The sequence below is a fragment of the Lepus europaeus genome, chromosome 10 (assembly GCF_033115175.1).
Source record: "Lepus europaeus isolate LE1 chromosome 10, mLepTim1.pri, whole genome shotgun sequence".
In the NCBI taxonomy this organism is placed as follows: Eukaryota; Metazoa; Chordata; class Mammalia; order Lagomorpha; family Leporidae; genus Lepus; species Lepus europaeus.
Window position 1 is genome coordinate 57,507,950 of NC_084836.1, and position 14,611 is coordinate 57,522,560.

The window sequence follows — 14,611 nt, forward strand, 5'->3', positions numbered from 1 at the left end:
TCTGAAATCCATTCATAACAAGGGGTCTTCAAAAAGTTCATGGAGGAGCTGGCATTGTGGTACTGTAAGCTGCAACCTGGGATCCAGCATCCCATATGAGCACCAGTTCAAGTCCTGGCTGCTCTACTTCTGATCCAGCTCCCTCATGCACCTGAGAAGGCAGTAGAAGGTGAAGCAAGTGTTTGGACCTCTGCCACCCACTGGGGAGACCTGGATGCAGTTCCTAGCTCCTGGCTTCAGCCTGAACCAGCCCCAGGCCATTGTGGCCATTTTGTGGAGTGAACCAGCAAACGGAAAAGGGAAGATCTCTCTCTCTCTCTCTCTCTCTCTCTCCCCCCCCGCCCCCCCTCCGTGTGTGTGTGTGTTTGTGTGTGTGTGTGAGTGACTCTGTCTTTCAAATAAAATCTTTAAAAATAAAGTTTGTGGAAAGTGAAAATTAGGAAAAAAGTGTGCATGGATTTCAATTGTTTTTGAACCAAAAGAACATCTTTTAATTCCATTTTCCCACAAACCATCTGAAATTCCCTCGTATATTTCAAAAAGAGAGAAATTGAGCATACTCTCCCAAACACACACACACAAAACAAACATACCGGCCAGCTGAACTCAAATCAGTATCCCCATGAGTTATAAGCAAACGAAGTTCGGAACTGCCCTGTGGACAAACTCGATTGTCAGGGGTTCTATCCAGTTTTGCCCGAATGTACCTCCCCACTCCAATCCTCAAGGAGGGTGGCACTGAAAGGAGATTCCTGCGTTCAATGTGAAAACTGACCAAGCACCAGGGATACTGTGACCCTAAAACACTGGAAGTACTAGCTACACCACATGGGAAAATAACCAGAAATTCCTTCTACCATGCATGAAAGCTTGTTAGGTACCTGTACAACTGAGTAGACTCACGCAAAGCAGTCACAACCACGACCAGCAACTGTGTTCAACGACTCCAAACGCAGGTATGATGTTGTCAATTGCTATTTCACTATCCTGTTTATATACTGTCTTTCTTTTCAATTATTATAAAATAATTCAGTGTAATATAAAATATTCTACAAAAACCATTGTTAATGACTGCCAGCATTTCTTGTATACAAGTTAGTTAACCATCTCCCAGTGGAATCTGGTTAACCATTTCCCACTGTTGGACCTTGAGACTGTTTCCAGCTTTGGAACTTTCTAACAAAATAACAGGACAGCGCTGTAGCATAGCAGGTGAAGCTGCCACCTGCAGTGCCGGCATCCAGTGTGGAGGCCACTTCAAGTCCTGGCTGCTCCACTTCTGACCCAGCTCTCTACTGTAGCCTGGGAAAGCAGTGGAGGATGGCCCAGATCCTTGGGCCCCTGTACATACGTGGGAGACCTGGAGGAAGCTCCTGGCTTCTGGCATCAGATCGGCCCAGCTCCAGCTGTTGCAGCCATTTGGGGAGCAAACCAGTGGATGGAAGATCTCTCTCTCTCTCTCTCTTTCTCTCTCTCTCTGCCTCTGTCTTTCAAATAAATAAATAAATCTTTAAAAACAGAAATGACAAACTAAGTTCAACTTAGTTTTGTGATAATACGTGGTCACTGAGATAATTTTGTTTTTTATTTTTGTAAGATTTTGTTTATTTATTTGAAAGGCAGAATTCCAGAGGGAGATGAGAAGGAGATATGTGAAAGGGAGGGGGAGGGGGAGGGGGAGAGGGAGAGGAGAGATCTTCCATCCTCAGGTTCAATCCTCAAATGGCCTCAATGGCCAGTTCTGGACCGGGCTAAAGCCAGGAGCCAGGAACTTCATCAGGGTCTCCTATATGGATAGCAAGTGTCAAGTACTTGGGCCATCTTAAGCTGCCTTGCCAGGTGCATTAGCAAGAAGCTGGATCCAAAGTGGAGCAGCCAGGACTGGAACTGGCTCCCACATGGGATGCAGGCATCACAGGCAGTAGCTTAACTCACTGCATCGCAGCAGCAGCCCCACTTTAGATAATTCTGAATGATCATCATGTTCATTTGAACTACAAAGGCATCATTATTCCAAACTATTACCCTATTATTCAATAAATGTTTAATGAGTCCCTGTACTACTTAATGATTTTTAATAGTCATAGTGCTTTCTAATGAAGCAAAAGCAAATGAGCACTTGTATGTGAATTTTTCACTTCTACATTTATTTTTAAAAATTTATTTTTTTAGGCCGGCGCCGTGGCTCAACAGGCTAATCCTCCGCCTTGCAGCGCCGGCACACCGGGTTCTAGTCCCGGTCGGGGCACCGGTCCTGTCCCGGTTGCCCCTCTTCCAGGCCAGCTCTCTGCTGTGGCCCGGGAGTGCAGTGGAGGATGGCCCAAGTGCTTGGGTCCTGCACCTCATGGGAGACCAGGAGAAGCACCTGGCTCCTGCCATCGGAACAGCGCGGTGCGCCGGCCGCAGCGCGCTACCGCGGCGGCCATTAGAGGGTGAACCAACGGCAAAAAGGAAGACCTTTCTCTCTGTCTCTCTCTCTCTCTCACTGTCCACTCTGCCTGTCAAAAATTAAAAAAAAAAAAATTTATTTTTTTACTTGAAATATAGAGTAACAAAGGGAGAAACAGATATTCACTACCCAAATGGCTGTAAAGGCCAGGGCTGGGCCAGGCCAGAGCAAGGAGTCAGGGACTGCATGGTGGTCTCCCACGTGGGTAGCAGGGACCCAAGGACTTGGGCTATTATCTGCTGCATTCCCAGGTACATTAGCAGGGAGCTCGATCAGAAGCAGAGCAGCCAGGACTCAAACTGGGACTCTGATACGGGATTCTGGCATCGCAAGCAGCATGTACTGTGCCATAACAACAGCCCCTTTACATTGATGTTAAAAGAAAATGTTTTCCTCCAGAACCTTTTTTTTAAAGATTTATTTATTTGAGAAGCAGAGTTATTGAGAGAGAGAGAGAAAGAGAGAGAGACATCTTCTATCTGCTGGTTCACTCTCCAAATGGCCACAATGGCAGGGCTGGGCCGATTCAAAGCTAGGAACCAGGAGCTTCTTCCAGGTCTCCCACATGGGTGTAGGGGCTCAAGCACTTGGATCATTTTTCACTTCTTTCCCAGGCCATTAGCAGAGAACTGGATCAGAAGAGAAGCAGCCAGGACTCGAACTGGTGCTCATATGGGATGCCGGTCCTGCAGGTGGAGGCTTAACCTACTAAGCCATAGCACCAGCCCCTCCAGAACCTTTTTTACCAACAGGTAAATAATATTCACTGGACCATAGTTTTCATTTTCCATACAGCAACATTGAAACAAAGGTAGAGAAAAATTAAAACAAATGTCAGCAAACATATGGTAGCCTGGGCCCGGAAATGTGCTTTCAGATTTTGTTACCTATAAACAGATGAAAGAAATGATGACATAAAGTACGACTCCCCCAGCAAGGGGTGGGAATCTCTGTCATTTGCTTGTTATAGTTCCTTTTTTGATTCTACCACTGAGGTGGGCATTAAGATGATGGTGAAGGTACCTGCATTTCATACCAGAGTACTGGATTTAATACCTGGCTCTGGCTCCTGACTCGGGCTTCTTGCTAATGCAGATCCTGGGAGACAGCAGTGAGAGTTCATGCAGTTGGGTTCTTGTCACCCACATGAGAGACTTCAATGAAGTTCCTGGCTCCTAGCACCAGCCCCAGCTCAGCCGTGGCCACTGTGGCCATTTGGGGAGCAAAGCAGTGGCTGGGGGTATGTTCTCCTGATCTCTCTCTCCCCACTCTCAAATAATAAAGAGAAAAGAAGGAAAAAGGAAGGAAGCTAAGTAGGAAAGAAAGGAAAAAAAAAAGAAAGAAAGACAAACTCTGGAGTAATAAATAAGAGTAGTTTCACATAACTGTCTCTAATACCAACTTTTGCCTTCATACCACTGGAGCAAAAGTAGACTGACTGACATACAATTCATCCCCCTTTCTCTATCTTAACTCTTAGCTGTCTCAACTGAAGTGAAAGCAGGTAGCACGGATGAGATATGAAAAGAGTGCAGCCATCCACGAAGCGGACTCTAGAACCTGAAGCTGTCTGACCCCAAAACTGGCGGTCACAGACCTAGCCCAGGAGTAAGCACCGCACCCTATGACGTGAGCACCGAGGCCTGTGATCTACACTGACCCGCGCTGTGTTTCGGAAAGACACGCAGTGCTGGGAAATGTCTCCCGAACCATTCTGAATATATTCTGAGGTTTACAAAGCCAATCAGGTTTTCAGTGTAACATAAAGGGGCTTGTTATAGTGGCTGCGATGGGCCCACAAAAACATCAAACACATTCCACATGGATATGATCCCCACCGTTGTTTTTCTTGACCTTAAAGGCTACCCTGTGGGGGCGGGCGCTGTGACGTTGTTAGTTAAAGCCCTGGCCTACAGCTCCGGCATGCCATATGGCCACAAGTTCGAGTCCCAGCTGCTGCTTCTGATCCAGCTCCCTGCTAATGTGCCTGAGAAAGCAGCGGAATATGGACCAAGTCCTTGGGCCCCTGCACCCACGTAGGAAACCAGGAAGACACTCCTGGCTTCATAGCAGCTTAGCTCTGGCGTTACAGCCATATGGGGAGTGAACCAGCTGATGGAAGATCTCTCTCTCTCTCTCTCTCTCTACCTCTCTCTGTAACTCTTTCAAATAAATTAAATAAATCTTAAAAAAATAAAAAGGCTACTATGTGAAGCTGCTGCCTCGCCCTGTGCTCTCTCCCAATGATCTTGGTGAAGAAAGCAACTTAGATATGGTGAACCAAGTGAATGAATTCTACTCCCAGACCAGAGCTGCCCTTCAACTTAAGTTTGACTGTAATACCTTTAGTGAATGTAAAGTCCAGGTGTTCTATCGCCTATTTAGATGTCCACTTTGTGAGTAGCAACCTAAAACCACATCCCCACTACTGGAAAGCAGATGACCCAGATTCTAGTCCCAGGTATGTTACAGTCAACCATGCTTCTCATCACATAAATGAGTAGCTTGCAACAAGAAATGTTTAAAGTTCCTCTGAGCTACAACGTTTGGACTCATAATTCAAATTGTCCCCATTTCCTATTCTAGGTCAGATGAGAGAACATTCGATATAGATACAGATTCCAAAACTGACGGACGGTGACAATCCCTCCATAAAAGCCTATCATATGACGTGGCATCGTATCAAATGAAATTGGCACTTCCTCATGTTCCACCTGCTACTAAAGTGTACTATTTGTACTTCAGTCGGCAGTGTGGTCAAAGAACAGCTTTTCTGGTACTTTCTGGACATGCTGCTTAAGAAGAATATGGGGAAATCCCTAGGAAAACATGGCCAATGATACCTGTCAATGATTAGCAACTTAACAACACATGTTATTAAAAACAAACACAGCCTCTCATCCATGAGTTCCACCTCATAAACTGAGTCTTTGATTCTTTTAGTCCCCATATGTGTAGCTCCACAATAATTTTGCTGCAGAATAATAAGCATACATAGATCACTAAAATTCACAGAAAATCCCAAAATCTTCTGTTAGCCAATTGTTTGATTTCTTCCGCTGCTAAGTTTTTTGCCAGAGATGCTACCAAGTCTTGCCATCAACCAGCTTGAGTTTCATATGCTTTTCTAGACACACTTGCTTTTGAATTGCACAAACAAGACAGGTATTTCTGTTGAGTCTAAGTCTTCTGGAAGGTTCACCAACATGTGTGGAATCTCTCTCTACTCCTAGTTATCACGTTCCTTTAAATAAGGTGTGATTTGGAGTTCTTTTGTCCCTGACTTAAATCTACCAATTCTTTACCTACTTGAGTAATTCCCAATTCTCTTTGTTTAACAATTCTGTGCTATACTTCTCTGAGCATGGTTTTGATGATTAGTTTTTTGTATTCTTTACTGCATTACATTTTGCTTCCCTGGGAATTCAACTGATATACCACGTTTGTCAATTCATTAGGAGAAAAAGCAAAAGCAAAGATGATTCCCTTCAAAACAGGCAGCGAAGGGAAAAGACAAAAAGCTTGACATTTTTACAAGCAATTAATATGAACTGACATGAAATCTTCAACTAGATGCAAAGACCCTGCAACTGAGAGAATCCAGACTCCTCTCTTATAGATAAGAGAACCCAAAACCACAGATTCTACAGGGACTGGCATAGAGTGCTAACATTTATCATGGTTTCAGACATAAAATTGTATATTCTCACCAGAGATGGCTCTTTTCACAGTACAGTTCAGCCTAGCTAAATCTGTTCCCACAACCTGTGCTGGCAGTCACACTAGCAAAATCTCCTACCTGAAGTCAAAACATTATCTCGCGGCAGGCATTTTGGTGTACTGGTTAAGAGATCTCTGAGGACACCCACGTCCCATGTCCGAGTGCCTTGGGCTTGAGTCAGCTCTGCTTCCAATTCCAGCTTCCTGCTAATGCACACCCCGGGAGGCAGCACTTAGGTCCCTGCCACCATGTGAGAGTCCTAAATTAAGTTCAGGGCCCCCGTTTCTTGTCCTGACTCAGCCCTGGTTACTGGCAGGAACTTAGGGTGTCAATTGCTGGAGAGGAAGTTTCTTTTTTTTTTTTTCTCCCTCTGTCTCAAGTAAGTCAGTAAATAATTTTTTAAATTATCCCAGAAATTCCGAGATAAAAGTAATCATTATCAAGAAAGTGGAAGAGACCAAAAAAAGGGCAATACTCCATCATGTCAGGTTCTAAGTTGGAAGGTAAAAAACTTCCATATATCCAAGTGCCTCCTGAACTCACCCATGCACCTAAATCACCCCAGAGTCTGATATTCACAATGTGGCTTTATTCACGGAGAACAAGCCCATGTCTGAATGAATCAAACACAGAAGTCAGGTCTCCCTTCTGCAACAGAACAATCCACTTTCTTCTGTTTATCATCAGATGAACTAGCCAGCTGGGATTAAGACTAGATTGTTCCAAAAACACTTGTCTTTGAACACTGAACCAGAGCTCCACAGGGTTAGATCCCCACCCTCAAAGACACAGGGAATGAAACAACCAGTTTCCCTCCCATGCTATCCTTACAAAGTGGCCTGCTCCCACTGCCTAGGATATCTGGCTTCAACCACTACCTCACTGTCATTTCTCTCCAACTCCCTGCTTGACTTTGCCTAGAAGTACAGGTGAACTTGTGCCAATTAAAGTGCATAGGACCCTACTAGTAGCCTATCTCCATATTTGCCTAAGGATAGTTTACCTGTTGATGGTTTCCCATATTTGCCTATATATGGAGGTGGGTCACTGGATGTGTAAGTACTAGGGAAGAGCTGACGTCTGCACACAGGGCGGGACAGGTACAGTGAACAGCAGGAAAGCTGCCTAAGGACTCCTGGGTGTGTGCAGGGGAGGAGGCCTAAAGGGATAGGGTTCAGAAGGTCACTTTTTGTGCGCCAGAATTAACTTCAAAAAAAATTTCTATCACGTTTCATTTTTCCCTGCATTGCACTGGGTAGGCACCTTGCAACACAGCCCATTTAACTGATTAGTAATCAATGTAACTCTCAAGGATACAAGTAACCACACACCTACAGAATTCATACCCTGGAAGAAATTAATCACAAGAATGTTTTCCAGAGACTTAGAGCAGAGATAACCAAACCAGCATTAGGAAGTGCATTCTGCCTGTCAGTGCTCCAGGCAGCAAAAACCAGACTGCCACCCCTGGAAGAAGTGGCACACAAGAGCCCTGTAGAAATACCGCACGGAGAAATGATGCCTGTGAACCAGAGTGCTGCCTTGAACGAAAGCCTTCAGTCTGCACTGGACTCGACAGAGAAAGGTTATCATCAGTAGGAGATTCACCTGGTTCTAAGAAAAGGACTTATCTGCTCAGTTAACTTCCGTATCGACGTGGCAAGTTCCTGTAAGTGTAGATTATCCTAATTCCAAGCAGGTAAAGGAATCGGGGTTCCCTGAACAATATTTAGCTTCACTCCACCTTCAGGTCAGCCTGCAGGAAGACTGAATCCCAGAGACTGCACATTGTGCTTGCCAGGCCGTGATGAGCAGGCCGGGTGGCGGCAGCGCCCACTCCCACTTGGCAGATCCAGGATTCCCCACCACGTCCTCCCACAGGACTCCGGGCGTTTTCACAACTTGACCACACAAAAGAACTCGCAGGCTGCTCCTGCCTTTCCCCAGGCAAGCACAGCGATGGTTCTCTCAACAGCTCTTCCGTAAGCCAGTTTACAGACAAACACAGGTGTCTAGAGGAAATCTTCCTGAACTTTGCACTGGATATGCCAAAGCACAGCAGTGATCTCAATGCTCCACCCATTGTCTGAATCAGGAAAGTGATATCTTGGGGACCACAAAAGAACCCGGGCCAAACAACCAGCATACACGTTTATTAAGCACTTCGGCAGCAAAATTAAAACACTTGTACTGGAGACAAAACACATTTTTTTTTAAATCACAAGGCACAGAAAGTAAGAATGCATCAGCAACCTTCACTGGGTTTCCTTCATTAGTTGACGATGTAAATAGATTGAAACTACTACTCGGCTATCCAAACCTTCATTTTCCTTGCTGGAGGCTTCTAGCAAATGATAGAGCACGATTCCCACGAGTGTGGAAGATGGCACTGAATCCCGGCCGTTGTAAAGGAGGAGTCAGCTTCCACTAGTCACAGCTTGGGTTAACTGTCAGGCTTTCGGGGGAGCTATTTTACAAAAGAGGTGACTCGCCCCCATAGACAACCGTGCTAAGGTCTCCGAGCCCGCACTCCACGAGGCTCCAGACCCTTGGTGTTCAGACTTTACAAGAATGACTCCATTCCATGTTGTGACAATGGTATCCTCTAAAAGCAATGAATGAATGAACCACTGTGGGAAGCGGTCTGGGATTACCGGCGCTGTCTGCCTCCCTGCCTCCCCAGGTAAGTTGCACAGCCCAAGGTGGCTAAGTTAAAGGCAGTCTCTCCCCGGACCAGAGCTTCGGGCCGGCAGCTGGGAGACGCCAGCCGGTCTCCGGCTCCCTGTGGGTTTCTCGGGATTGGGATAGGGACTGGGCTGCAGGAAGCGCCCCGGTGGCCCGGCCGGGGCTCGGGATGTCCCTCGCCGCCTTCCTCCCACGCAGACACCAAGTTAGAAACCCAACTCCCCCACACAATGACAAGAAGGCACACAAAAGGAGCCAGGCGGCCGCTCCCATCCTTACCTTTGACTTGACTTTCATACTCGGCTATGATCTCTTTGTCCTTCTTGAATCTGCTCGGAGTGGACATTCTCCGGCTGTTCCGGGCTGGCTTGCGGTGGGCAAGTTCCGTTCAGTGGTCACGCAGCGGAGAGTGGGACCACCGCGGCCGAGAAGCCGAGGCGGCGCCGGCAGGAGGGAGGGGAGGGGAGGAGGAAGAGGAGGAGGAGGAGAAAGAGGAGGAGGAGGAGGAGGAGGAGGCACCCAGGAGCAAGCCGGGGACTAGATCAACCCGGGCGCTGGCACCATACTCTCGCGCTGGAGCCGCCGTCGGCGATCCCCCGCCTCCCCGGGGGCCCGGGGCTCGCGGCCGGAGAGGCCGGACGCGCGCGCTGTCCAACTCCGGCGAGCGCGTGGCGGGGGGCGTCTCCCTGCCCTCCCCACCCGGAGCCGGGCCACTTCCTCTACGAGCGCTGGGCGGACGCGGGGATCGCGCCGGCGCTCCACACCATTGTTAGAGACCCGCACGGGGCGCCCGGGGCAGGGCTAGTCGCGGAGGGCGGGCGCTCGACCCTCCCTTCCTGCCTCCAGCCGCCGGCTCCGGCGCTCAACGGTCCCGCCCGGGCTGGGGATGCTCCGCCGCCTGCAAACCCGGCTGCGATCGCCCCGGCAGGCGAAGGGAAACCGCGGTCCTGGAGCGAGTCCCCGCTGCGGACCCGCAGGGTGGCGGCTGCGACGTCCGAAGGCGCCCCGGGCGCAGCCCCCGCGGACTTAAGATCTCCGGAGCCGGCGCCGGGAGCGGCCTCTGCCTCCTTGGCCACGGGGCGCCGAGGCTGCCTCTTTTCTCCTCGAACGCCTTTCCGCGGCTGCCCCCAGGAGGCCGCCGGGGACCTGCACACTCGCGCACGCACCCGGGGCAGCCGCGCCCCCGGCGGCAGCAAAGTTGACGCGCGCTCGGCCCGCGGCTCGCGGGCGCCCCAGCCAGCGATCTGCGGGCGGCGGCGGCCGCTCGGGGCTGCGCGAGGCGGGGCAGGGCTCGCGGGAGAGGCGGGCGGGAGGCCGGTGCCCTTCCCCGCCCTCACCCCCGCCCGCTCGGCAAGGAAACGCCGGGCTCGTCTGGGAAGATGGATGCCTCTTGTGGCCAACCGCAGCCGGGCCCCGCGCGCCGGGTCCGGGCGGCCGTGGGCGGCGCCCCTGCGCCTCCCTGTGCGGCGCGCGGGGGCCGGGATGGCGGCCCCCAGCAGCTGGAAAACCCCCCTCCTGGCCGAGGGTGGGCTCTCTGGCGGGGCGCCCTGCAGGATCCGGTGGAGAAGTCCAGAGCTGGACGTCGCCGTAACCTGGGAGGCGGGGCCGGGGTGGGGGGGACCTCGAGGGGTCGGAAAACCGAGCCTGGATTGTGTAGGATCCTGCTGTTTAGCACCGTAGAGGAGCCCGAAGGTTTTCCATCGAGGCCAGGAAAAACAACTGTCAACCACACTCTGTGAGCCGGATTCGTCCAAGTGGTTGTGACCAAAGGCGTGTCCAGCACCCAGACGTTTTTCCCCTGCAAGATCTTCAGAGACTTGTGGTCATTCATCCATGTATACAGTGGATACCTTGGGAATGCTCTGTGCGGGCCAAACAGCAAACAGCACTGTAGGGATTCAGAGATGGGGATTCGTAGTCTGTTCGATAAAGAAGTAATTTTTTTTAAAAAAAGATTTATTTATCTATTTGAAAGGCAGAGTTGCAGAGGCAGAGAGAGAGATATTTTCCATCCTCTGGTTCACTTCCCAGATGGCTACCAGGACCCAGACGGGAGCTTTTTACAGGTCTCCCACGTGGGTGCAGGGGCCCAAGCACCCAGGCCATCTTCTGCTTTCCCAGGCACATTAGCAGGGAGCTGTATTGAAAGTGGAGCAGCCTGGACTCAAACTGGCACCCACATGGGATGCTGGCAGTGTGGGCAGCGACTTTAACAGCAATGCGATAGCGATGGCCCAGTAAGTGTTTACAAGCAGTGCCGGGCTTGAGGAAGGGGGGTGAGGAAGGAAAAACGGACTGTACTTGTGTCAGGGCTTTGGGGGAGTCCAAGTCTGAACTGGGTGTAAAAGCTGAGGAATGAGCAGGTGGCTGGGGAATGAGCAGGTGGCAAAGGGTTGCATCCAGAGAGAAGGAGGAGCATCATACTCTGGGGAAATTGCAAACAGGCTGCAAGATGTCTTCCACAAAAGTATGGGGCCTGGAACTGAAGCTGTCAAAAGGCATATGCATATGTCTGTATGTACACACGTAAATTCATAGGCGGATATTGCTTTTAGCATGTTATGTGCCATCATCCTATACGTAGAACAAATATAAAACTTAAATTGATCAATAAATACCACTATGATGATTTTGAAATAAACATGGTGTTGAGAGGCCTGCCTGTGGCACTGTGGGTTATGCCCCTGTGGTACTGTGGGTTATGCCCCTGTCTCACACAGGCATCCAATATCAGAACCATGGGCCAGTCATGGTTGCTCCGCTTCTAATCCCCTCCCTGCTGATGCACATGGGAAAGCAGCAGAAGATGGCCCAAGAGTTTGGTTCCCTGCCACTCATGTGCAAGACCCAGATGAAGTTCCTTGTTCATGGGTTTGGCCTGGCTCAGAACTCCCTGTTGTGACCATTTAGGGAGTGAACCGATAGTGGAAGACCTCTGTCTCCCTCTCACTCTTTCCCTCTGTTTGTTTCAAATAAATATTTCAAATAAATAAATCATTTTTTAAAAAAGAAATTAAGATCTTAAAAGTATTCACAGAATCAAAAATTTGAGGGCTTAATGAATTTAATTACATGGGCTTTTAAAGTGTAATTGTTATCAAGTATTTTTTAATCTATAACAACAGAATAGAATCGAAAGGGGGTAATTTCCCAATTAAAAAAAGATATTTTTTAGCTTTTATGCACTTTACCCCGCAGGAGGTTATATGCTGGCACCCCGGGCTGCCCTGATTCCATCCAGCTCTGCTTTATGTAAGAGTGTACAGTGTGGAGCCAGAGTGTCCCGAGCTGGAGCTAGGAGAGGCCTGCTGTGCCATGCTAAGCCCCTGGACACAGTTCTGCAGACAGCAGGGAGCCTTTTAAGCAGAGAAGGATCATGGTCAGGTTGTGCTGTATAAATATAACTGTTGGCAGTGTGGAAGGATGGGCTAGCCGTGGGGGGAGAGAGCCTCTTGTCCCTGCTCTGGGACTCTAATGATGAACATCCCCTTTTCACTCATTCAGGAACTTGGAGGGAATGCCTTGGGGGTTCTAACGCAACAACAGGGAGATAGGAGACAATCTACTGGCTATTAGAGTACTCCTCCTCCTAGGAGCTATGGCTGCTGCTACAACTTTGCTAAGAATCATAGACATAATAGTTATGGGATCTCCCTTACAAAGTTTTGCCCCTTCTCGGTTAAAGCGCTCCTAAACTCTCAACATACTCAACATCTTTCAGGATCCTGGTCCTTTCTTCTCCAAATGCAACTACATTTCATTACAGTTCCTTAGATCCTGCACACAATCTGCCCCTGTCAGTGGAAGAACTATCTCGTGAGGGTGTATAAACACTTCCCTTTCCATCACTGACTCCGGTCTGGTTTCCCAGGCTCAATCTGCTCCACACAAAGAGCTCTGTCTCTTGCCCATGCCAAGGGGAAGGGGCAGCTAATACTCATATATATATACAAGCAGCGGCTCATGACTCGGATGTACTTTGGAAATAGTGTGGATTTCTGCCCTCAGGGAGAAATAAGATTAAAAATTCCTATTTTCTGAATGCGCTTTTAGATGCTATCAGTTGGCTATTATAAAAATCCTTGGCAGTTGAAAACAAAACACAGATGAGAAACATAGTAACCATTTGGCTTGACCAAGCTGCTAAAGTAGCTGCCCTTCAATATTGCACTCACCTGCTTATGCTCTGCTCCACTCATGCAGCTACTGGAGACTTAAAAGAGATCAGCAGAGATGGAGAGCAAAAAGCCTCCTCTGAGCCGCAGTGACGGATAGCCAACAAGTGCTCTCGTGACCCTTCTAGTGAACTCCGGTATGGACCAAAGGGTTGCCTCATCCCTTTAAATCCCACCCAGGAGATGGTTTTAAAACTAATTTATGAACACACTCATTGGGGGGGACTGGTAAGATCTTTGGAGGTGATGATATTTTTGGACCCCCCCCCCCCCCATTCTTGTACATGAGGTATAGCAAAGACGTCTTGTCTGTCCCAAGTAGAACCCTGGACATCCCATACATTGCTTCATGGGGTACTTTCCTTTCCCTCCTGGGCCTCTTGCTGTACAGCGGTTGGATTTTACAGACACTTAATCTCTCAGGGGAAAGTAAGAAGTATGCTCTCTGATGGTTTGTTTGTATTCCCACTGAGGGGAAGCCTTCTCCTGTATATGAGACAACACACTCACTGCAACTAAAAATCATTCCCACTCCGGGTATAGTGATATTATCCCACAGTGACAGAAGACCTCATTTTTCTGGGCAAATTTTTAGTGCTATTTGTGCCAATTGGCCTATTCTGCAACATTTTCATTGTGCCCAACATCCCCAGTCTCCTGGATTGACACAAATAATTAATAGAATAACTCAAACTCAACTTGTTAAATTTGTAGAAAACTTTAAACTCCCTTGGACAGAGGTCTTCTTTATTATCTTGGAAATTTGAAATACACATCACTTAAAAAACATGAATTATCGCCATTTAAGGTTATTGCTAGTAGGCTGGCATTTAGCCTAGTGGTTAGGATGATGGTTAAGACACATGCATCCCCTATCAGAGTACATGGACTCGTACTTGACTCTGGCTCCTGACTCCTACTTCATGTTAATGCAGACCCTGAGTAGCAGCAATAATGGCTCAGGTAGCTGAATTCCTTCCACCCATGTGGTAAAGCAGACGAGTTCTTGGCTCCTGGCTTCAGCCCCAGCCCAGCCTCAACTGTTACTAGCATTTGGGGAATATACCAGTATATGGGAACTCTGTCTCTTCCTCACAAACAAACAAAACGTTATTACTGGAAGCCCTATGAGCTTAGACCATGGCACGTGTGATCCTGTTCTTAATAAAGGAGGTATGTTGTTCTGCTGCAAGGGTCTTGCAAGAGACCTAAAGGAAAATAGATTGAGCAGTCATTCTCTGTGCTCCCAGGAGAGAAAGACCCACGACTTCTCACCAGGTGACCATGTCTGCTAAATAAAGATAGCTTTACAGGCTAGAGGAAAAGGACCATACTAGATATTGTTAACTAACTCTGCGGAGCTACCTTATTCATGCTTAGACTCATGTTTTTCATTTAAAAGTCCTGCTTCTCAGTGGCTTTCTAAGCTACTGGGAGACTTTACCTTAAGATTAACCATGAAGGGGCCGGCACTGTGGTGTATCCTGTAAAGCCGCCATCTGTAGTACCAGCATCCCATATGGACACAGATTTGAGTCTAGGCTGCTCCACTTCTGATCCAGCTCTCTGTTATGACCTGGG

At 48.5% G+C, this 14,611-nt stretch overlaps 1 protein-coding gene across 6 annotated transcripts in view; it reads right to left on the reverse strand.

Annotated features, from left to right (window-relative positions):
* Positions 1 to 9,471, reverse strand: part of SRGAP1 (SLIT-ROBO Rho GTPase activating protein 1) — a 319,573-nt gene extending 310,102 nt beyond the window's left edge. For all 6 annotated transcript variants that reach the window (XM_062203307.1, XM_062203305.1, XM_062203303.1 and 3 more), the window contains exon 1: positions 9,135 to 9,471. In XM_062203307.1, coding sequence (XP_062059291.1) covers positions 9,135 to 9,201 — 67 coding nt within the window. In that variant the 5' untranslated portion in view covers positions 9,202 to 9,471. The remainder of the gene's footprint in view (positions 1 to 9,134) is intronic.
* Positions 9,472 to 14,611: the final 5,140 nt, after the last annotated feature.